This window comes from Acinonyx jubatus, chromosome D2 (genome assembly GCF_027475565.1).
Source record: "Acinonyx jubatus isolate Ajub_Pintada_27869175 chromosome D2, VMU_Ajub_asm_v1.0, whole genome shotgun sequence".
NCBI classification, from domain to species: domain Eukaryota; kingdom Metazoa; phylum Chordata; class Mammalia; order Carnivora; family Felidae; genus Acinonyx; species Acinonyx jubatus.
Window position 1 is genome coordinate 7,702,255 of NC_069393.1, and position 22,821 is coordinate 7,725,075.

The 22,821-nt window shown below is 39.4% G+C and overlaps 1 protein-coding gene across 7 annotated transcripts in view; it reads left to right on the forward strand.

The window, feature by feature from the left end:
- Positions 1–22,821, forward strand: part of RYR2 (ryanodine receptor 2) — a 749,501-nt gene that overhangs the window by 255,207 nt on the left and 471,473 nt on the right. For 4 of the 7 annotated variants that reach the window (XM_053207799.1, XM_053207801.1, XM_053207802.1 and 1 more), the window contains exon 3: positions 8,684–8,792. In XM_053207799.1, the coding sequence (XP_053063774.1) occupies positions 8,684–8,792 (109 nt within the window). The remainder of the gene's footprint in view (positions 1–8,683; positions 8,793–22,821) is intronic. The other 3 variants (XM_053207800.1, XM_027047001.2, XM_027047002.2) reach the window with 1 other exon arrangement.

The following is a 22,821-nucleotide window of genomic DNA, read 5'->3' on the forward strand; positions in this document are numbered from 1 at the left end:
GTTGCACATGCCTACTTTGAACAGTAAGGAAGAGGACATACTTTCTGTCCTCAGCGCGTGGACTTGTGTGTGGGTGGAGAAGTGTGTGCAAAGTTCAGGCCATTTGAACCCTGCTTCACATTTACTTTCTGCTGGGTCCTTTGTGTGTCTTTGTGCGCGCACTACTCAGGGTCAGCCAGGAGTCTCTGAAGAGCTTGGGACTATTTTGCATGCTGGCAACCTCACTCAGGAATGTATGGAGTCAGACTAGAAGGGCTGTTGGGTCTTCCTGGAAAGGGTCACTTTCACAGACAACGTAGGGTACGTGACATCTGCTCCAAATCAGATGAGCTCCCTTCTGGGATGTGGCACAGCTTCTCGTCCTTACAGAGGACAGATGCTTGGGCCACACATTGTTTTTGTTTTAGTTATCAGTGTATACTTGCTATCGTGACAGTGCCACATGCTTTCTACATAGGTGATGAACATATATGTATTTTGCTAATCCTTAAGAATATCTCTTTGGTGCAGAGTGAAACTTTGCTCCAAAATAGTTTATGGTGAATTTCTTCTTGTGCTTGTGTATTCATCCATTTACTTATGTATTTACTCCAGCTGTAAACTCTGAATTTAGTGGGGACCCTAGAGTTTTTTAATGGATTTCTCAAATTGGAGCCCAACTTCCTGGAACATCATTGTGTATTTATAGGACTAGAAACTATATGCTTTAAATTCGAATAACATAGTGGGCCATTACCTAGAGTCTGGAGAGTTAGGCTTTGATAAAGATTGTGACTGATAGGTGTTTGACTTAGCAGTGTTTAGAAGTAGGGGGCTATATCCCGTGAACCCTTAACAGCATGTATGGTTTTTAAGATACCTTCATATTGAGTCTTAATTCATAGCGGAAATCTCTCTTTTGGTTTCTTTTTGAGTGTTTTGCTTTCAAACTATCATGTACTTGTGTTCTGCCCAACTATGGCTCCCACTCAAGATGTGAGAGCAGATTCGACCTGAGATCATATTCCTGGGTGTTATTAGAATGGGAGAGGTAATGTGTGATGGAATGTCAAACTAGTGTACCTCTCTATTTGCACTGACGCCTTTGAGTCATCTGAATGTTAAAGTAATTGTACAAATAAGATAGATTGGCGTATCTACTTAATATTATGTTTAAAGGACATTGTATAAAAAGATATGTGCCAGTGGGTGAAATGAACACCCGAGCAAATCATATGAAACCCTATGAAGTCATTCGGGGTTTTCATGATAAACTGCTGAATTGGTAGAGCTATGGCTCTTTGTAGTGGTGATTTACACTAATTACCAGTCATTTAAACCTCCTAAAAGATCCTTCTCCACGTGGACCCATCTTGTCAAGAACGCCAAGTGGAATGGCTTGAGTTTTTCTGAAGAGATTCAAAGCCTTTAGACCCCGGGAAACCCAGACATAATCAGTTTTATCTGTTATGATCGCATTTAGCCTTGTCTATTACAAAGCTGAAAATGAGTTTACATAGGATAAATGTTTCTTTCTCTAAGGCAATTGCATGTTAATCTTTGGTGCAAAGTGGGATGAAGGGAAAAAGAATATGACAAGAAAAACTACCCAGACCTGTGAACTCTCATAGAAAGGTGTGAAAGTCTTGTAATAACTACATTGGCAGGCTGGGGATATAGTGAAGTGTTATGATTGGAGTTTTGAAGACATATAAAGAGGAAAAAGTGAATCAGGATTTTTCTTATATCCTGCTTGATAATACCTTTTACAGTACTTCATGTAAGTCAATGGGATACAACACCATAATTTTATTGGAATGGTGGAATGTGTAAACATTTTAAAGAATATTATTCCCCATCTGGTAGGTGAAATTTTGTCTGTTTCCTGTTTCTACTTGGCAGCTTAAAAAAAAAACAACTTTATTTTTTGGAGAAGATACATTTTGGTACCTCCATAGTTCAGGGAGAAGTTGACCCTCCGTGGTTACAGTCCCTTGCCAAAGGCCACTTAGCAGATGGGTAGCTGAGCAAAAACAAATCTGTCTCAACTTCAGACCATCTGCTCCACTCTAAAATATACTGTCTTCACATTTCTTGATAGAACATTGGTTCTTCTCTTAATTTACATCTCTGCGATTCTGAGCTTTCTATCTGATTTAGGTTTTTCTTAAATTAGGCAGATAAAAATGATATTTTATTGGCACTTTTCGGTTTATAATGCACTGATCTTATTTGAACCTCAGAACAATTCTCTGAAATATGAAAAGCATTTTGCCACTTACACAGATGGGAGAGCTCAGACTGATTTACCTACAGTCCCTTGGCTAGCTATGCCCTGGGTCTGAGCGCCATGTCCTCTGATACACTGTCTTGCTCTTTTTCTTATGCTATCAAACTGCCATGAGCTAACATCTCATTGATTTTCAAAATACATTTTGTGATATCTGAGTTACCCCACAGGTTATGTGGAGCACACTTGGAAGTCACTGCATAAAGGTGAAGCAACCTGTCTTTGTGTCAGGAGCACTGAAACGGAAGCAAAAGTAGAGATCTGTCATTTGGGCTATGACTACCTACATCCCTGTAGGCAGAAACACTTGGAATCAGAGGTTGAGGACAACTCATTGAACAGTGAACACTGTGTGTTGTAAGCTACCACATCAAGCTGGTCAAGCGGTGGCTGGGAGGGTGAGGGTCCAAGTTGAGTAACCGTGTTACGTGGCAGAGAACTCGAACCAGTCTTCAGAAGGAATATGATACATGTAGATTCTCTAGCAGTCTTGGAGGAGCCTATATGGATAGGCTCATAGACAATGATCTCTAAGACATATTAGTAATTTAAAATACATAATTTGGACAAAGGGAGCCCGTTAATGGGAAAAGCCATTCTGTACGCTTCTATGTGAGCATATGTGTAAGTGCACAACAAAAGACCTGGAAAGGGGCACAGCCAAAAGGTCATCAAGCTCCATGTGATGACACCTGGGAGGAAGGATAAGGGAGAATGAGTATAATTAAATTTGGGAAGAGAGAGCTTCAAGTTTTTTAGTATTGTTTGAATTTTCAATAAGGAAAATGTTTTCATATGTAATTCTATTTATGTGTGATTCAAAAACATGAAATAGTTTTCATAGGTGGAGACCTGGAAATGGATATTTTAGGCTAAAGGAGGAAAAGCATGAGCAGGGGTATGAGGATGCTAAAATGGAGTGATTAAGGGGCTCCTGGGTGGCTCAGTCATTTAAAGCGTTTGACCTTGGCTCAGGTCACGATCTCACGGCTCGTGAGTTCCACGCCTGCATCAGGCTCTGTGCTGACAGTTCAGAGCCTGGAGCCTGCTTCAGATTCTGTGTCTCCCTCTCTCTGCCGCTCCCCTGCTCACACTCTGTCTCTTTCAAAAATAAATAATAAAACCTTAAATTTTTTTTTTTTTAAAATGGAGTGGTTAGTTGCTATGCAGTTTTTATACAGCGATAAGAGATGAGCTGTGACTTACGTAGTCCCAAATAACTGGTTGCAGTTCAGTTAAGGTAATGGCATGTTTCAATAGGTTTTTTAAGTGGGTTAGGCAGATATATCTGTGGAAGCCAAATGGTTTGATGGGTACCTCAGTTGGAAACCTAATTGATTTCACACAGACTCTCCAGCGCCAACAAAGCCAGATGCCGTATGTGGTTATTCTGGAGAATTTTCTTCCCTTAAGGCCAGGTAGCTGTTAGGCAGAGGAGAACAGCGACCAATTTGTATTTTAAAAAGAAGAAAAGATACCCAACCATGCTGCTAGCTTAAGGTTTGTTATTCTTGTGAACATACACATATCCTCATCGAATTGGGGTTGTCTCTACGTGAAGAGTATTGCTAACCTTTCGCCTGCCCGCTTGGGGTACTGTTCTGGGAAGCCCAGGTAGACATTCAGACAGAAGCACTTTCTCTGAATTGATTTCGCATGGAAAAGAAATGTGTGTGTGATGTGTAAGAGGTAGACAGACGTACATGCTGTGCTGTCCTCCTTAGTGTTACATTCTGACGTGGTCTCTTTCGAAGTCCTTATAATGGAAAGCATACAGCATAAGGGTGGCTTCCACGATTTAGGAGCACACTCATTGTAAGGACAGCAGAGTCCCTTGTTTCAAAATATTTACTTACTTTGGGGAGAACACAAGTCGGGGAGGGGCAGAGGTGGGGGCAGAGGATCCAAAGTGGGCTCCGTGCTGACAGCAGCGAGCCCGACGCGGGGCTCCAGCTCAGGAACCACGAGATCATGACCTGAGCTGAAGTTGGATGCTCAACCGACTGAGCCACCCAGGTCCCCTGTGAAGTTTTCTCATATTGCAGTTTGAAAACTCAGATTTCTTGGTAACAGGACTTTAAAACATAAGAGATGGAGGACAAGATGATAGCTTGCAGATGTTTGTGGGATGAGACTCTCACGCCTGAGGTTTCTAGAACGTAATACTTTATTTCTTGTGCCTGCTGTTAGGAGTCACTTTGATTTCCGGCCATTTAGTTGGTTTGTAACTAAAGAACAAGACCCTTTATTTTTCACTGACTTAACTTTATTTTTGGGAAGTGGGAACAAAGGCTTACCATAAATACTATGTTATGGTTTAGCTATAAAACATTCAAGGTTATTTGAAGAAACATTCATCTACATTAAGGAATACTTTTGGTGGTTCACTTAAATTTTCTTTTTACATTTATTTATTTTTGAGGGACACAGAGAGATAGAGCACGAGCAGGGGAGGGGCAGAGAGAGAAGGGAAGACACAGAAACAGAGGCAGGCTCCAGGCTCTGAGCTGTCAGCACAGAGCCCGACGCGGGGCTCAAACTCACAAACCGCGAGATCATGACCTGAGCTGAAGTCGGATGCTTAACTGACCGAGCCACCCAGGCGCCCCTTGGTGGTTCACAAGTTTGGGCACCTGGGTGGCTCAGTCAGTTAAGCAGCCAGCTTCGCTCAGGTCATGATCTCACGGCTTGTGGGTTCGAGCCCCGCATCAGCCTCTGCGATGACAATGCAGAGCCTGCGTGGGATTCTCTCTCTCCCTCCCTCTCTGCCTCTCTTCCACTCACACTCTCTTTCTCTGTCTCAAAATAAAATAAACTTTAAAAAATAAAAATAAAAGATAACAAGTTATAGTAATGATTCTGTTGCGTAAAATAACCAGATGATTTTTCCTCAGAACGAAACAAACATGATACTACAGAGCTTTGATTTGCATCGTTTCACATTTTTTGTGAAAGGGGTAAACAATATTTTCTTCTCAGCTTTTCTGTTACATCTATGCGTATTTTGAGGAGGAGAGGGGCAAAGAGAGTGAGAGAGGGAGAAGAGAAAGATGGGTCAGAAGAAAGTGGGTTGAGTCTGAGAGAGGACTGCTTTTGTGGATTGTCTGTTCCTTTGCTCCTGCTAACTCCTACTTACTGTCTAGAAAAACATGTGTAACAGGCATGTCATGCTGTGGCAAGATGAAGTTAGTGTGGCAAGTTACCACATTCCAAATTCATGTTTTTTTCAAGGGTCTTTAAAATAAATGCCAGCTGTTGTGGTGGTCCATACTTTTAACATTTTGATCAAATGAAGCATGAAACAATTTAATAAATACATCCAGTGTATAAACTTTTGAATGTTACCAGAAACTACCTTTTCTTGAAAACACTAGAACATTTTGGATATTATGAACAGGTGCATAATTAATTATCTTTTAAGTGTATTTATTTTGAGAGAGAGGGCATGAGTGGGGCAGGGAGGGAGGGAAAGAGAGAGAGAGATAGGGAGAGAGAGAGAGAATCCCAAGTAGGGATTCTCTGTGCAGAACGTGATGCAGGGCTTGAACTCACACTATGAGATCATGACATGAGATGAAGTCAGACACTTAGCCAATGGAGCCACCCAGGCACCCCTGATTTGTGATTTCAAACACTGTTTCTCCAAAGCAGACTCCATCCAAGAGTCAGCTTTAAGACATGAGTGGTACTCCTGAGTGCCACAGAGAGAAAGGACAGTATAAAAAACTAATGAGCATGGCTCCCTTATTTTGAGCTCTTGTTCTGTTCTTGACATTGTGATAAGCCTTTTTACTTACTTCTGTTTCACAGGAACTCCGTGGGCATGGTGTAGTTGTTATAATTCCTAAACCATTTTCCAGGGAAGGAAACCAAAGATTAGAAAAGTTAGCAGCTAGTAAGTAGTGAGGCCAGGATTATTGCTTAGGTGACTGTGTATAGAATCCAAGCTCTTAACTGTTTTAATATAGTCATTCTAAAGCAACTAATGGATGTGGGTCTGAAATCAGTCCAATGGTACATTGGGAATAGTTCTTGTAGATTCCTGAGAGCTATGTGTTACATATTTAGGAATTTTATGAGCTGATTTATAAACTTTGACTTCGAGATCAGCAATTATTAAAGTATTTGTGTCACAGAAATGGGCAAATGCTACCCATCAAGGCATTTTTTTCCCCCTGAGAAATTGGTTTACTAGCACACCATTTAATAACATGGTAGTCTACCCGCCCTGTTGGTATAGCTTCCAAACTCTCACAATTAAATGGTTAAGAATGGAATAAATGCTTTGAGTAACAGATTTTTTCCCCCATTGGCCTTTGTCTTGGTCCGATAAATTGCAGTTAATATAGTTAGACCTGAGAAAGTTAAATTTAAAAGAATTTTTCCTAATGTCATAGTAAAAGAGAAGTTCTTGCCTAGGCTCTAGTCTTTCATCTGGGGGTTTTGGAAAGGGAGCCCTTGTCCAGCTGACTGCAGACTGTGAAAGCAGTAGCTATGCCCAGATTTGGGTGTTTGCTTTGATGACTACTTGAGGTAGTCTGAGAAGGAATGGAAGGAAATTTGGGGGCATCAGAAGCCCTGAGTAGGAGAATAGAGGAATCCAACGAAGGGAATTTCATTGAAAAAATAAAGAACAGTTGGGATGAGCACTGGGTGTTGTAGGGAAACCAATTTGACAATAAATTTCATATTAAACAAAGAAAAAATAAAGAACAGGGGTATGTGGGTGACTCAGTCAGTTAAGCATCTGACCCTTGATTTCGGCTCAGGCCATGATCTCACAGTTCACGGGATTGAGCCCCATGTCAGGCTCTAGGCAAACAGTGTGGAGCCTGCTTGGGATTCTCTTTCTCTCCCTCTCTCTCTACCCCTCCCCTACTGTGTCTTTCTTTCTCTCTCTCAAAAATGAATAAGTAATCTTAAAAGAAGATAAGTAACAGGGAGGCCTGGGTGGCTCAGTTGGTTTAGTGTCCAACTTTGGCTCAGGTCGTGATCTCACGGTTCATGAGTTTGAGCCCCTCATTGGGCTCTCTGCTGTGAGTGCAGACCCCACTTTGGATCCTCTGTTTCTCTTTCTCTCTCTCTGCCTCTCTCTCTCTCTCTCTCTCAAAAATAGATTAACATTAAAAAAAAAGATTTAGGGAGGAAGGAAGGAAAGATAGATAGATACATACATACATATATACATACATGGGTGCCAGGAAGGTTTGTGGGGTATGAGTAACCTTAGTGACCAAGATTGTATGTTCATTTCATCCACAAAAGAATTTTAATTCTGGAACCCTGGTTCTCCATTTTCCTTGAAACCATCAAGTATCATTCTCTGATGATAATAATCATTTTAATGGTAGTGATTCAATTTAATAAATATTTAGACATGAAAAATTGTAATTTTGATTCATTACATCAAGTTAGAATTGTCTTCCTAATGTTCGTTTTGTGAAGAAGACATTGTGTCACTTGCATGTACTGTTTAATGTATTCATAATGGTCTTCTGTTAGGAAAATCCTCCTTTGAGCCTCTTCCCAGACCCGGTTGGATTGCCCACTGGATCCTGTTTATCTAAAGCAAAAAGCATTCATGAACGATAACTTGCTCCTGATTGGGATAGTTGTCTCTAACTCACCAGTCAGTTCTTACCCTGTTTTCTTCACCACCTTGATAGTTAAGCTTTTGGGATTTTCACAATTTATGGAGTTATTGATTGGAGTGGAAGTTTTAAAGGAAGGAAAAAGAAAGGGAAAATACACACTCCTCACCCCACTCCAAGACAGAGCAGACGTCAAATTGCCCCGTCTCTAGTTAGAGGCCAAATATATATCCAACTTGAGTAAAACAAAGTAACTGTCTTTTTTCTGGATGAAGAGAAGCCTGTGTAAATGGCTATTTTGTACCAATTCAGTTTTATATTTATTAACTTGGATAGCTTGAAGCAAGTATTATTCTGTGGTTTGTGTTTTTTATCAGCTGACTGCTCGGTAGGTTAGAAGAATGCTTGGAAGTCCAAGAAATCAGGATTTTTAGTACTGCCTTGAAAAACTTAGTAATTGTGACTTTGGAAAAGTAACCTAACTTCTCTGTTTTTTTATCCACATAACAATAGTAATCATCCTTACCATGGATGACCACACAGGTTTCTGATACAGCTCTGAGTGCAGTGCCTAAGTGAGTAGGCACTGGGTACACTGTGGCTGTTGTTACCCATAAATTAAAATGTGGATTAAGTGTGAGCAGATTAGATAATGTATTTCGGTGATTGAGGAGCTGATAATAGAGAATTTGTAAGTAATCTTTTTTTTTTTTATGAAAGAAACTGAAGTTTAATAAACTAAATTGGGTCCGACTGCTTGATGATGATGACGACAATGACAATGAAGATGATGACAATGGCTTCTCTCCCTCTTTCCACACAGAATGTTCCCCCAGACCTCTCCATCTGCACTTTTGTGCTGGAACAGTCTCTCTCTGTCCGGGCCCTACAGGAGATGCTGGCTAACACAGTGGAGAAATCAGAAGGGGCAAGTACTTAATTTATGTATACTTACGATATTTTAATGAATGGTTTCTTTCATAGGTATTGGATATCTTCTTTTTGCTAAAATAGGCCAACGTGTTTTACTTGCGATTTCCTTAAGTTTGAGCTTTATCCAGCAGTCCTGTGATGTCTTAAAGAACTTAAAAAAAAAATCCAACCTCAAGATGATGTGTGTCATTGAACCTCATGCTTATGTCTGTGGTTTAAAACAGAATCTTTCTTTTAGCATTTGTGTGTTTTCGTACATTTTCAGAGCTGTTATTGTTACCATTTTAATTAGTTGCTTTATGCATGGCTATTTGTCATTAATCTTCATGTCATTTTCAAATGCCCCTAACCATGTTGACTATGTTCCAAGCTTCTTTATGGCAAGTAAAATTTCATGGCACTCTTCTATACTTTAAGAAATAAAATTAGGGTGATAGGGCTTTAGTCAGTCGGAGTTTTGCAAGCAGCTAATAATTTTCTTCTGAATATTGGAATTCTTATTCTGTCCCCTAATGAAGACATTTTTCTTTGTAGCATATTTGGCAATTTAAATTTTTTTTCCATGCTATAACTTGCTACGACTGATTTCTGCACTGCTTTCAATTCTTAACCAATTCATTAAAGTTTAAAATTAAGCCAGAGGATGGATGGCCAAATTTTGGGTTCTTGTGGGTTTTTTTGTTTGTTCATTTATTTATTTATGGTGCTATGATTACTGCAGTGTATAGTTTAAGAAAGTACACCATTTCCAGGACTGAAACTGAAAATTTTCTCTTGCCATTACTGTTCTATGTGTTACTGGTGTTGTTTTTAATCATTGTTCCGGTTTAGATGAGTAAGAGCATTGAAAAATAACACCTAGTTCTACAGAAAATGAGTTATGATGTGATGCATTTTCATTAGCGTTGTAATTTTTAAAAATTTACTATTACACAAAATTTAATTGGTTTGTGCATCAATTCTAAATTTGTTTTAAATGTTAATAGTATACCAGTAACTATGGAGGAGAAACTTTAGTGATTTGTATTTGATGGTAGAAAAAAAACTAACTTTACAAAAGGTCCAAGTATATTATGTGTGTTTTAACTTTTTTGAGTTCATTTTTGGTTACAAAAGTTTGAAATTACTGTATTAAACTATATAAAGTTTTTTTTTTTAATTCTGCTCTTTATTGCAAAGCTTTTAAAATAGGCTTACAGCGGAGTAAACCATTTCTCAGTTCAGCTAGGTTTGTTTCTACCTGGAATAACCTATTGTGATTTTTAAACAGCACTGAAGCATGTCAGCTTTGAAATTCAAGTCTATTTTTAAAAGGAAAAATCATTTTTCTTTTGCCTCAGCATCTAGGAAAGTATATTTTTATATTTTTACTTAAATTATATATTATATATGTAGTATCTTATCTTTTTACTTATATTTGTAGATACCAGCTTATATATATTGTATATAATTAATTGTATAATTAATATAATATAGTATAGTATATTTTTACTTATCTTGGTAGATACCAGCTTATGATGAAAGGGTCATAAATTTAAATTTTATGTTGCTAAACTCACTTTTCTAAATTTAACATATTTGAAACGATGTCTTATCCCTCCCAAATCATGGGGTTAGACTAGGTTAGCTCTAAATTTTCTGCGTGTATAGGAAGTACTGGAACTACCATTTTAGAAGTTATGTTTTTAAGGTATTTATTAGAATTTCTGTACCCCCACCTAATAATTTTATTTAGCTGTATTTTATTTTGAATTGTTCCCCCTCTGCAGGTTTCTCCCTGTTTCTAAGGTAGCAATTTATGTGATTTGTGAAACACCATGTTTTAAAGATCAGCATAGGGGCGCCTGGGTGGCTCAGTCGGTTAAGCGTCTGACTTCGGCTCAGGTCATGATCTCGTGGTCCGTGAGTTCGAGCCCCGCGTCGGGCTCTGTGCTGATGGCTCAGAGCCTGGAGCCTGTTTCAGATTCTGTGTCTCCCTCTCTCTCTGACCCTCCCCGTTCATGCTCTGTCTCTCTCTGTCTCAAAAGTAAATAAACGTTAAAAAAAATTAAGAAAAAAAAAGTTCAGCATAGCTGCCATAAGGCGTTAATTCAAGAGTATAAATTGAGAAAAATTTGCTATAGGAAAGGGACCCATTTCATTGACCTGAGTGTGAATTTTAGATGAGCAACTTTTAGGAGGAAACCACTGTCCTCCCCTCAAGGGGATCCTATATTTTGTAGGAAGAAAGACTCTTCCAGACCATAGAGAAGTTTTGATGATACCCTGAAGTGATACTCAGAATATTTAACAAGTAATTTGGCACAGGTATCATTTTATCAGAGTGGGCCCCAGCTATAATGCTAGAGGCTAAGTCCTGGAGAGACTTGGGGGTGGTCCCAGTGATTTGGGGGTATTCTGAGGTAGCCCTGGAATTTTCGGAGTTAGGGAACACTCAGGATTTGGTACCATGACTATTTACCAAGAAGAGTAGAAATTCTCCATGTTATCAACCATCTTAATGATGATAATACAAGCTAAATGTCATGTCTGATTGATCACATTTGATAGGTGGATGTTTCTGGCACTTGTAGGAATCAAGTCTTTTGGATTCCAAGGGTACCCATAGCCTCATAACTAACTAGTTCTACTTCGAATTCATTATAGGAATCTATGGCAAATCCTTTTGTCAAGCAAATTATCATCTCCAACTTCATAAACTGTGCAGATTGGCTTAAGGAAAGATCCACTGTTACCAGGAGGAAGTATGTCAACAGAGTAATGCTGATTTTTCTCATAATCAACAGAGCCTTGTTCTTCTTCTAAAAAATAATTCTTTCTAAATTCCTTATGTGATTCAGTAAATTGCATAATACCATTTAATGTCCAAAATGCTGTCATGTGCACATAGCAATCTGAACACACTTGAAGATAAGGAAAAAAATTTCCATCTAAAGCCGTCCTTTTTCATTTTTGCTCACGTTCTTGAATCTCTCTGAATAAATGCATGGTTTTCATAAAGCTTCAGGAAACTAGCAAGAAATTCCCAACATCATTTGTGCCAAAACAAATTATGAAAATTACTGATAGCAAAAGGGTATGTGTAAGATGAAACAGGGCAAAAATATTACCTAACTTGTGAAGGTTTGATTCCACAGAGTTGCTTATTGTGACTGTTCGTAAAAGAAGTAACATTTTTGTGGCACAAGAGCATTCTGAGGGATTTTATCTGAAGGGATTTTCTGAGGTATCTGTTTAATAAAAAAATGTGTAATAAGACAGATCTAGATCATGTATTTATCCATTGAGTATCATTCAGCTTTTTATTCTTATTCAAAGCATATCGATATTAAATAAACTAAGACCTGTTCATCTGAGTAGCTGCTCATAGAGCCTTTAACATTTTGAGGGTGGAGATAAAATATGTAAAACAAGAAAAGGAAAATGATCGCTGGAGCAGTGCCCACCCCTGGGCTTCTGTACATGTACATCCTCGCTTCTGTTGCTCCTTCTGTCCTTCTCCTGGGTCTATAACTTGTCTGTTTGTGAATCCACATCTGTCAGTGTCTTCTCACAGTTCAGATTTATTTTGCAGGCTGGTGGTATAGCACAGGGCCAGTAGCAGGGCTTTATAGAATTAGAGAAATATTTTAGAATACGAGCTCAGCTACGTATTCTTCTGTGGCTTTGGGGAAGGTAAGTCTTTGCCATCAGGTTTGGTGGTTATCACATTATGGTGCGTGTAGACTGTTTAGCGTACATTTAACAGTGGCTACTGATATTCTTTTACTTATTCTTTTTCTCATCCCTGTATACTCCCTTGGGAGAACTGGTACTAATTTCTTACTGCCTTTTCCCTGGACTTGGCCTATTCTTTGCAATCGTGGTTAGTCTGGCTCTGGGTCCCTCTTCCTCCGACATTCCGACCCCCCATAGTTCTGCCAGTACACTGATGGCACAATTATGTTAAACTGTAGAGTCTGTGATAGCATTTGCTATGTGTGTTGTGGTTAGTACAGTTTAATGAGTTAGGTGATCTTACGCTTTTGGCTATGTTATTATGCCGTTGTTAATTCACAAACATTTTTAGTGAATACTTTCTCCATACAGTTGTACTTGTTTAATGTATACTTTAAGGATTCCATTTCACAGGAGAACAGACAGGCACTTTCCATATAGAATAGTGGAAAGAGAAAAAAAAACAAACACAAAAGACAACTAAGAACAACCCTGAGATGAGCTTACCAGTCAAAGGTTTAAAGTAGTTATTACAACTATGTTCAATGAAATAGAAGTTTCAAATACTTAACATTGAAGAATTATTCAAAGGAACCAACTGGAATGTCTAGACCTGAAAACCACAATATCTGAAAAGATCACCTAGCTAGCATGTGGTAGGGCTGGGGTACAAATCTCTATCCTTTGGGCTCTGAAGTCTATGCTTTTAAGCTCTTTACTATGGAATATCCATGTAATAAGAGCAGTGGCAGAGCCCGAGGTGGCATCACTGTTAAATCAGCGGGAAGAAAAGGGATGGACCCCATGGAAGGCTCTGGGAAGATGGAGTCTGAGAGACGAGGAGAACCGGGAGAAAACAGTCACAGAAGCCACGTATATTGGTTTCTGTGGCTGCGGTGACAAATTACCACGCACCGGATGGCTTGAGACACCATAAATTTATTCCAGTTCTTGAGGTCACACATCTACATTTATTCTCAGCAGGCTGCAGTCAAGGTGTCGGCAGGACTGGAGTCCCTGTAGGACTCTGGGGAAGAATCTGTTTCCTTGCCTTTTCTAGTTCACGTTTTTCATCTGTGGCCAATCCTCTGTCTTCAAAACCAGCCACATGTATCATGTAACATACTTACAGATTCTGGGGATTAGGACGTGGATGTCTTTGAGGTACCATTATTCAGCCTGCTACTTCCGTGATGTCGTGGGAAGATGTTGTTGACAAGATCAGATGAAAATCAGAGAAATCTAGTTGGATAAGGACTGAAAAATATCCTTTTTTGCAAACCGGTCAGTGTCAATTTCAGTCTATCTTATATATACGTACCAATTCATATTTAAGACATATTTAAAATATTTAAGACATATTTAAAAGACTGTATGCTCTGAAGAGTTTTTTGAGTTTTTAATATTAATTGGGCATTCCAAAAGTGGATCTTAATGTTTCTTTTATATACTTATTCTTGTATTTTGGTATATGCTCAGTGCACTGCATATACAAGACTTATTTTTTCAAACTATCGGGCAGGTCAGAAATTAAAAGAGCTCATGTTGTGTCCACCCTGGTTGACTTTTATTTCCATATTGATTTTTTTCCTTTTGCTTTCCTCTTCATTAAAGTGGTTTAGGATAGTGTGGTGGAAAGATGAAGGGTTAACAAACCATGCTTATGGTTCATATGAGATAGATTGTGTTCTGTACGTTTTTAAAAATGAGTTTCTCAGATTGCTAAGCTAGTGACTCATTGGAAAAAAAGTGAAGTTGACTTAAACCCTTGATGTTCATTAATTTTTAAATATGTTACTGCTCTGCATGTCCTAAGTCTTTATTAAAACACAGAATGAAATGGATGATTAGTATTACACTTTTAAATAGTGTCATGGCAGTAGATACCTGATGCTGAAGAGACCAGATCCAAAGACTGGACCAAGATACTTTTCAGTAAAGAAAATAATACCACTCACAATTTTTATTTTTATTATTTTTAATTTTTTTAATCTTTATTTGTTTTTGAGAGAGAGAGACAGAGTGTGAGCAGGAGGGTGGGGGGAAGCTGACAGAGGGAGACACAGAATCCAAAGCAGGTTCCAGGCTCTGAGCTGTCAGCACAGAGCCTGACATGGGGCTCAAACTCACAGACTGCAAAATCATGACCTGGGCTGAAGTCGGACTCTTAAACAGCTGAGCCATCCAGGCGCCCCACAATTTTTATTTTTGCTTCAGCATGATGCCTGCCTGGAATATGGTAGGGAATAAATAAATTTTATAAATGTAGATAAATATATATGTCTTTATTTGTTTATTTACTTGCTTGATTAATGGTATGTTAAAAGTAACTTCTTTGACATTAGCTATAGCAACTTCTTTCTAGATATGTCTCCTGAGGCTAGGGAAGCAAAAGCAAAACTAAACTCTTGGGACTACATCAAAATAAAAAGCTTCTGCACAGCAAAGGAAACAATCAACAAAACTTAAAGGCAAGCTATGGAAATGGAAAAGATATTTGCAAATGCCATATCCAGTAAAGGGCTAGTTTCCAAAATATATAAAGAACTTATATGACTCCACACCTAAAAAACAATCCAATTAAAAAATGGGCAGAAGACATGAACAGACATTTCTCCAAAGAAGACATACAGATGGCTAAATGTATAAAAGATGAAAAGGTGCTCACCATCATTTATCATCAGAGAAATGCTAACCAAAACCACAATGAGATATATCACCTCACATCTGTCAGAATGGCTAAAATCAAAAACTCAAGAAACAAGTGTTGGCAAGAATGTGGAACAAAAGGAATCCTTGTGTACCTGCTGGTGGGAATACCAACTGGTATAGCCAGTAAGGAATATAGTGTGGAGATTCTTTCAAAAGTTAAAAATAGATCTACCTGTTATCCAGCAATCACACTACTGGGTATGTACCCAAAGAATGCAGAAACACTAATTCAAAGGGATACATACACCCCTCTGTGTTTGTAGCAACATTATTTACAGTAGCCAAGATATGGAAACAGTCTAAGTGTCCACCAATACATGAATAGATAAAGACGATGTGATACACACACACACACTCACACACACACAAACAGTGTGGTGGAAAGATGAAGGGTTAACAAACCATGCTTGGGGTTCATATGATATAGATTGTGTTCTGTACATTGTGTGTGGGGGGGGAAATATTATTTAGCCATAAAAAAGAGTGAAATATTGCCATTACAGTGACAGGGATGGAGCCTAGAGCCAAATAAGAAGACATGCAGATGGCCAACAAGCACATGGAAAGAGGCTCAACATCACTGGTCATTCAGGAAATACAAATAATCAAAACCACAATGAGATACCATTGCATGCCCGTTAAGATGTCCACCATCAAAAAGACAAGAGATCACAAACGCTGGTGAAAATGTGGCGAGAAGGAAATTCTTGTACACTGTTGGTGGGATTGTAACTTGGTGCAACCACTGTGGAAAAAAGTGTGGAGAGTCCTCTAAAAATAGAACTACCATATGATTCAACAGTTCACCTTCTGAGAATATATCCAAAGGTAACAAAAACAATAACTTGAAAAGATATCGGCACCCATTTTCACTGCAGCATTATCTACAACAGCCAAGACATGAAAACAACCTAAGCATCCATTGATGGATGAATAGGTAAAGAAGTTGTGGTACATGTGAGTGTGTGTGTATGTGTATAGTAGAATATTATTCATCCATAAAAAAGAATGAAATCTTGCCATTTGCAACAGCATGGATGGAAATTGAGGATGTTAAGTGAGATAAGTCAGACAGAGACAAATACTGTATGACTCACTCATATGTGGAATCTACAAAAACAAAATAAAACCACAGTCATAGAAAAAGATCAGATTTGTGTTTTCCAGAGATGGGATGAGGGAGAACTGGAGGAAGGTGGTCAAAAGATAACAATTTCCGGGGAGTCCTGGGGAGCTTAATTGGTTGAATCCAACTCTTGATTTCGGATTAGGTCATGATCTCACGATTGTGAGTTCAGACCCAAAGTTGGGCTTCTCGTTGGGCTCAGTGCTGGGCATGGAGCCTCCCTAGAGATTCTCTTTCTCCCTTTCACTCTGCCCTTCCCCTGCTCACGCACACACGCTCTCTTTCTCTCTTAAAAAATTACATTTTTGGGGCCATCACCACATATACACGTACACACAACACATATATACATACACACACCACACGCACAGACACCCACACACAATTTCTAGTGATAAGATAAATAGGTCCTGGGGCTGTAATGTGCCGTATGGTGACTAGTTAACTGTGCAACTATGGTGTATAGGAAAGTTGTTAAGAGAGTAAATCCTAAGGGTTGTCATCACACAGAAAATTTTTTTTCTTTTTTTACTTTTTGTTATTGTATCTATGTTGAGGTGATGAATGCTAACTAAACTTATTGCAATAACCATTTCATAATTTGTGTAAATCAAACCATTGTGCTGAACACCTAATACTTCTACTACAGTGATGTATATCAATTAATATCTCAATAAAGTCGGGAAGGGGGAAAATGTAATTCGTGCCTGCCCATGCATGCAATATAAAAATACACTTAAAATTTTTTTTTGGATGTTTATTTATTTTTGAGACAGAACACAAGTGGGGGAAGGACAGAGAGAGAGGGAGACACAGAATTTGAAGCAGGCTCCAGGCTCTGAACTGTCAGCACAGAGCCTGACATAGGGCTTGAACTCATGACCCGTGAGATCAAGATCTGAGCTGAAGCCGGACGCTTAACTGACTGAGCCACCCAGGTGCCCCCAAATACACTTAAATTTAAGTTAAAATTTAAATTGCAGCACCATTTCAATCTTCTATTCTCATAACAGTAATATAGAAGAGTATTGAGTGTGAATATTCTCTTCATAACCCTCCTTTGCCCTGAAGATCACTTTGCTCTAAGATTGGTTTATAGCCATCTGGAATGTCACGTATAAATATATTTTTCCATAAACTGGGTCACATTACAGACTATTGTGTCACCTTTTACAACTGAATCCTATATGGCTTTGAAAAAAATGACACACCAAAAAAATGACACACGGGCCTATGGTCCAGTTGTAATTGATCAGGGCTCTGGCTCAGGTTTTCTGTTGTTCTCTCCCTTTGTTGTCTCTGTTTGCTTGGTTCTTAGACTAGTTTCCCTTGGGATTACAACACGCCTGTAGCGATTTCAGACATGATACGTCTATTTAACATCTTCCTTAGGCAGGCAAATGAGCTGACTTTCTGTATTTTTGTGTATGACAATGAAGAAACCTCCCATTAGACTTTCTCTCATGCACATTGCTGCATGCTTATGACTGTGGTATTTATTGGGGAACTGTGGTCAGCACAACTGGTTCCGAGCATAGGGAGGGAGAGAAGAAAGGTACATCCTACAAAATCAGGTTCTGTTTTTGGAAGAAGGAAGACAATTGCCTGTGTAAATAAACATTGGATAATTTCTAACGTTGTTTGCTACAGCAAAACATAGCAGACACGGAGTTAACATCCTTATGGCTTCATTGGAAATATTTACTTATAGTTGAGGTTCTCCAGAATCCAGAGCCAAGCAAGTTAAATCTTTATCTAGGAAAAGAGATCAAAGTCTATGCTTCATTTGTATCCAGAGGTCAGAAATGGAAAAGCCATATCCTTTTCTGCCCAACTGATTCACGCTGCATTCATTCCATGAAAGGGTAGTGAGTTCTGGGCTGCAGATTCAGAGATAAATAAGAATGACTCTTTGCTCTCGAGAAATTTAGGGATCTAATAGTGACGAGAACATTTTCTCAATGAGTACAGAGGAAGGAGCCTCTACTCACTTTTCCAGCACTGTTCCCCTATACGTAATCCTATATTATACCATAAATGGCTGATGTCCTCAATAGGTAAAAACTGTGGAAAGCTTGGTGGATTGGTCTGTTTATACTGAAGACAATTTGATGTTATTATTTGTATTGAAACTTCAATCCCCAAATAGCTACTATAACTTAACGTTTTCTTTCAAGCGGCTGACTTCTTTTTATCTTGCTGTCTGGGAACATCCATTTGTTCGGGAACAAATACTGTTTTGGGAATGGAGTTATAATGCAAATAAATGAACAAATCACCAGCTTTTTGTGGTCATTAGCCAGCATCTTGTCTAAAGCCTCTGTACATAGCCATGTACCTGTCTTTCATCTGTGAACTTGGTGCAGTGACTTAAAAGATGAATATGATTATAATCTAAAGGGCTGAGCCACAATTATCTGTCACTTTTGTGAATGTGGATGTTTGTCTGTCGTTAAAATGTGCATCTTCTTTCTGTAGACATTTTCTGTTCTACTGTCTTTCTGTATCAAGAAAGACTACTTTCTACTCCAAAGCTAAGGATACTACATATTTCTATGTATTTGAATGATGTGGTTTCCAAAGACTCCAGCATCAAACTCAATAAGGAGGCCAATTTAATCCACATATAATTGAATCACAGTGGCTCAGTTCTGCACTGTTTTAGATTATGAATCTTGAATGTATAGATTATTTTATTTGATTACTCTCATTCAATTTGGGCATCTTCCTCAATTTTTTGTGCGCTTAAAAGTTTAAAAATATTTTTCACATGGAAACATGTGGTAGCAGATGAATCAGATAATAAATTATCTGATTTTTTGTGCGCTTAAAAGTTTAAAAATATTTTTCACATGGAAACATGTGATAGCAGATGAATCAGATAATAAATTCACAGGACAAACTATTCCTGAATTGACCAGCGATTTAAAGGTATTCATAAACTATCAAGCCAACTCTCCCTTAGTTTTTATTCTCTTACAGTTCTACCTTATTTTCTTAAAACATTCTAGTCTAATTTGATAGAATACTTCTTTCTCTCACTGCTCCTTATCAGACTATACTGCCTGTTCCTCTCCTCATTCCATAGCTAATTCTTTTCCTTCCCTTGCTTGAGTGTTCTCCAAAGAACTGTTACCTTTTGACATACTATATACTTCTGTTTTTTTCTTTTCCTTTCTTTTCTCTTTTCTTTTCTTTTTTTTTAAATTTATACCCATGTTAGTTAACATACAGTGTAGTCTTGGCTTCAGGAGTAGAATCCAATGATTCATCTCTTACATATGACACCCACTGCTCATCCCAACAAGTGCCCTCCTAAATCCCCACCCCCCATTTAGCCCATCCCCCCACCCTTCACTCCCTTCAACCCTCAGTTTGTTCTCTGTATTTAAGAGTCGCGTATGGTTTGTTCCCCTCTCTGTTTTTATCTTAATGTTTCCTACCCTTCCCCTACGATCATCTGTTGTGTGTCTTAAATTACACATATGAGTGAAATCATGGGATATCAGTCTTTGTGTGGCTTGTTTCACTTTTATTTTCATTTCTATTGTTTTTCAAGACCACCTGTCCCTACTAGATAGTAAACCCCATTGGTCTGTTGTGTTCACTTGCTCTATCATTAACACCTAGGATGCGTGTTACGAACCAGATGTTCAGGAATGTTGCCAGCTTGAGGAAGGGCAAGATAGACTTTGTAAACCAAAAATTAGGGGGCTGAAAAGTGCCAAAAATTCTGTACTTGCAGCTATTGTAATGGTTTTGAACAAAAGGTAGGACTTTTGCCTGTGAGGTCCCGCCTTTTGTCCCCTTGCCCCTCTCTGTTGTGGAAGAAAAGGAATGTTTTCAGAAGGGAAAATGAGAAAATAACCTTTGGAGTCAGGTACCCACACATTCTTGTTGGCCTGGCACAATCCAGGTTAAGCTCTCTTGTCACCACTCACTTTCTGCCAGTTCCCCTTTTTCCTGTCCACAGTGCCTCAGTCCGGGTGGGACGTTATATGGCCATCCCCAGGCATGGTGCCTTTGTGAACCAGATACAAGGTCTAGAACCTTTCACCAGATGAAAATACAGATAAAATGTGCACATACAAAATCTCTCACATAGTTTCGGATTTGAGGATTTAAATTTTTTTAATGTTTATTTTTGAGAGACAGAGAGACACAGAGCCCAAGCAGGGGAGGGGCAGAGAGAGGGAGACACAGAAGCCAAAGCAGGCTCCAGGCTCTGAGCTGTCAGCACAGAGCCCAACGTGGGGCTCAAAGTCATGAGCTGCGAGATCATGACCTGAGCCAAAGTTGGACACTCAACCATCCAGGCGCCCTCTCAGATTTAAAGATTTAGAAGGAGGCCAAGTGGCTCCCCTGAGTTGCAGCCACATACTCTCATAAGCTGTCTTTTGTTGTGATGGTGGTGATGGTTTTTTGTTTTTGTTTTTTTGAGGGTGGAAGGGGCAGAGGGAGAGAGAGAGAGAGAGGGACTCTTAATCAGGCTCCACACTGAGCATGGAGACTGACACAGGGCTTGATCTCATGACCATGACATCATGACCTGAGCCAAAATCCAGAGTTGGATGATTAGCTGACTGAGCCACCCAGACGCCCCAGAAGCTGTCCCCGTTTGCAGCTAATCTCAGAGCTGTGAGAGAAAGACAAAGACCAGTGGGACCTGAGGATTCGAGAGATCAGGTGGAACGTTTAAGCCAGGTCTGGGGGTACAACCAGATTATGTTCATGTGGCTTCTCAGGTCATGGTGAAGCCAGTATCTCCAAGACTGTGTGGAGCCGTGGGAGAGTTCTCTACTGGACCAGAAACCCTCAGAAACGCCCCTAGACCATTCACAAAACGCCAAGAGAAGCACCCAAGGGTGCGCAGTATGGGCTCCATATTGTAGTGCACTGATTCCCATAGTTCTGGAGAAAGTGTGCCTGGTGAGAGACAGGAGGAACATATTGTAAACACTGCATTTTCTCGCATGAGAGAAAAGTGTCCTGACGAGATTAGACCATGCAAAGAGAAAGAAATGGTAGGTAAGTAACAGAAGGAGCCACAGTGAGCCAGGAAAATTGACTACTTTGTAAGCTGGGATTGGTTGCATTTGCTTACTCTATGGATGAGTAACTATGGTCCAGGCTCTCTGCAGAGTAAATGGTGAGAGAGAGCCTGAGGAGCTAGGATTGTTTCTTCCAGGACAGGATGTGAGTGGAATGTGTGAATTGCAAACACTCAGCAAATGCTTTTTTAGGGAGTGTAGGGATAAAAACCGGGTTTCAGGGTCAAAGATTAAAACAGGATTGTCTGCACACACCCCGTGACCTGGAAATTTCGTCTTGTTTCTTATGGTTTACACGATAGAAGTATTAGTGTGTATGACAATTATACGAGTAGGGAAATGAATTATGTCGTTTATTCATTCACGAGCTCTGGTTGCTATACTTCCAGGATGGTTTTGAGGTGGATGCTACGAGATACTTAAATATGGCTGATTGGTTGGTAGTTTCCCCACAAGGAGTTTTTGGTTCCTCTGAGCATTGAGTAGGAAGGAGTCTGTGCCCTTGAATGGATCAAGCCAATAAGTAGGTCACCCTCATGCTGCTTTGTCAAGGATTGCTTTCACTATGTCCTCTTTCTAGTCCTTTAACTTGCTTATCAATGTTGTACAACGGTCCCCTGCCCAGACCGCTCCTAATGTAATTGTTACCATGTGACCTTGGTGTTTGTGAAGGAATTTAAGGCTCCAGTTTTCCTTTCTTTCTGCCCTTAGCTCTTCATTCTGTCCATTTTCTATCCAAACTGGACTCGCTCCCTGAATATGCTCTATTTTCCGCAGACACCTATTCTTTTTTTTTTTTAATGTTTTATTTACTTTTGACAGCACATCAGCAGGGGAGGGGCAGAGAGAGAGGGGGCAGAGGATCTGAAGTAGGTTGTACCCTGACAGCAGCGAGCACAGCATGGGGCTCGAACTCGCGAACTGTGAGATCCTGACCTGAGCCGAAGTCGGACACTCAACCGACTGAGCCACCCAGGTGCCGCCTGCAGATACCTGTTCTTATATACTTAGCACACACATGCCTCAATGTACAGTCCTGGGCCTTTCACCCCATCCTTCTATGCACACGTTCAAGGTGTCATCCTCCTTGAGTCCTTTCCTAATCCTCCCAGCCAGAAGTAATATTTCTTTCCGCGGAGTCCCCTGTCACTGGGTTTTCATGTTTTCTTACATTGCTCTCATTTTATATTACATAGTAAATATTTAGTGTGTGTTATATACAATTTATATACATACAATATGGTTTCATGTCTGAAATGTTTGTATTTCACTTATTTTTTTAATTGTTTTTTTCATGCTTTTTTTAATTTATTTTTTTTTTAATTTTTTTTTTAACATTTATTTATTTTTGAGACAGAGAGAGAGAGAGAGAGAGAGAGGGAGCATGAACAGGGGAGGGTCAGAGAAAGAGGGAGACACAGA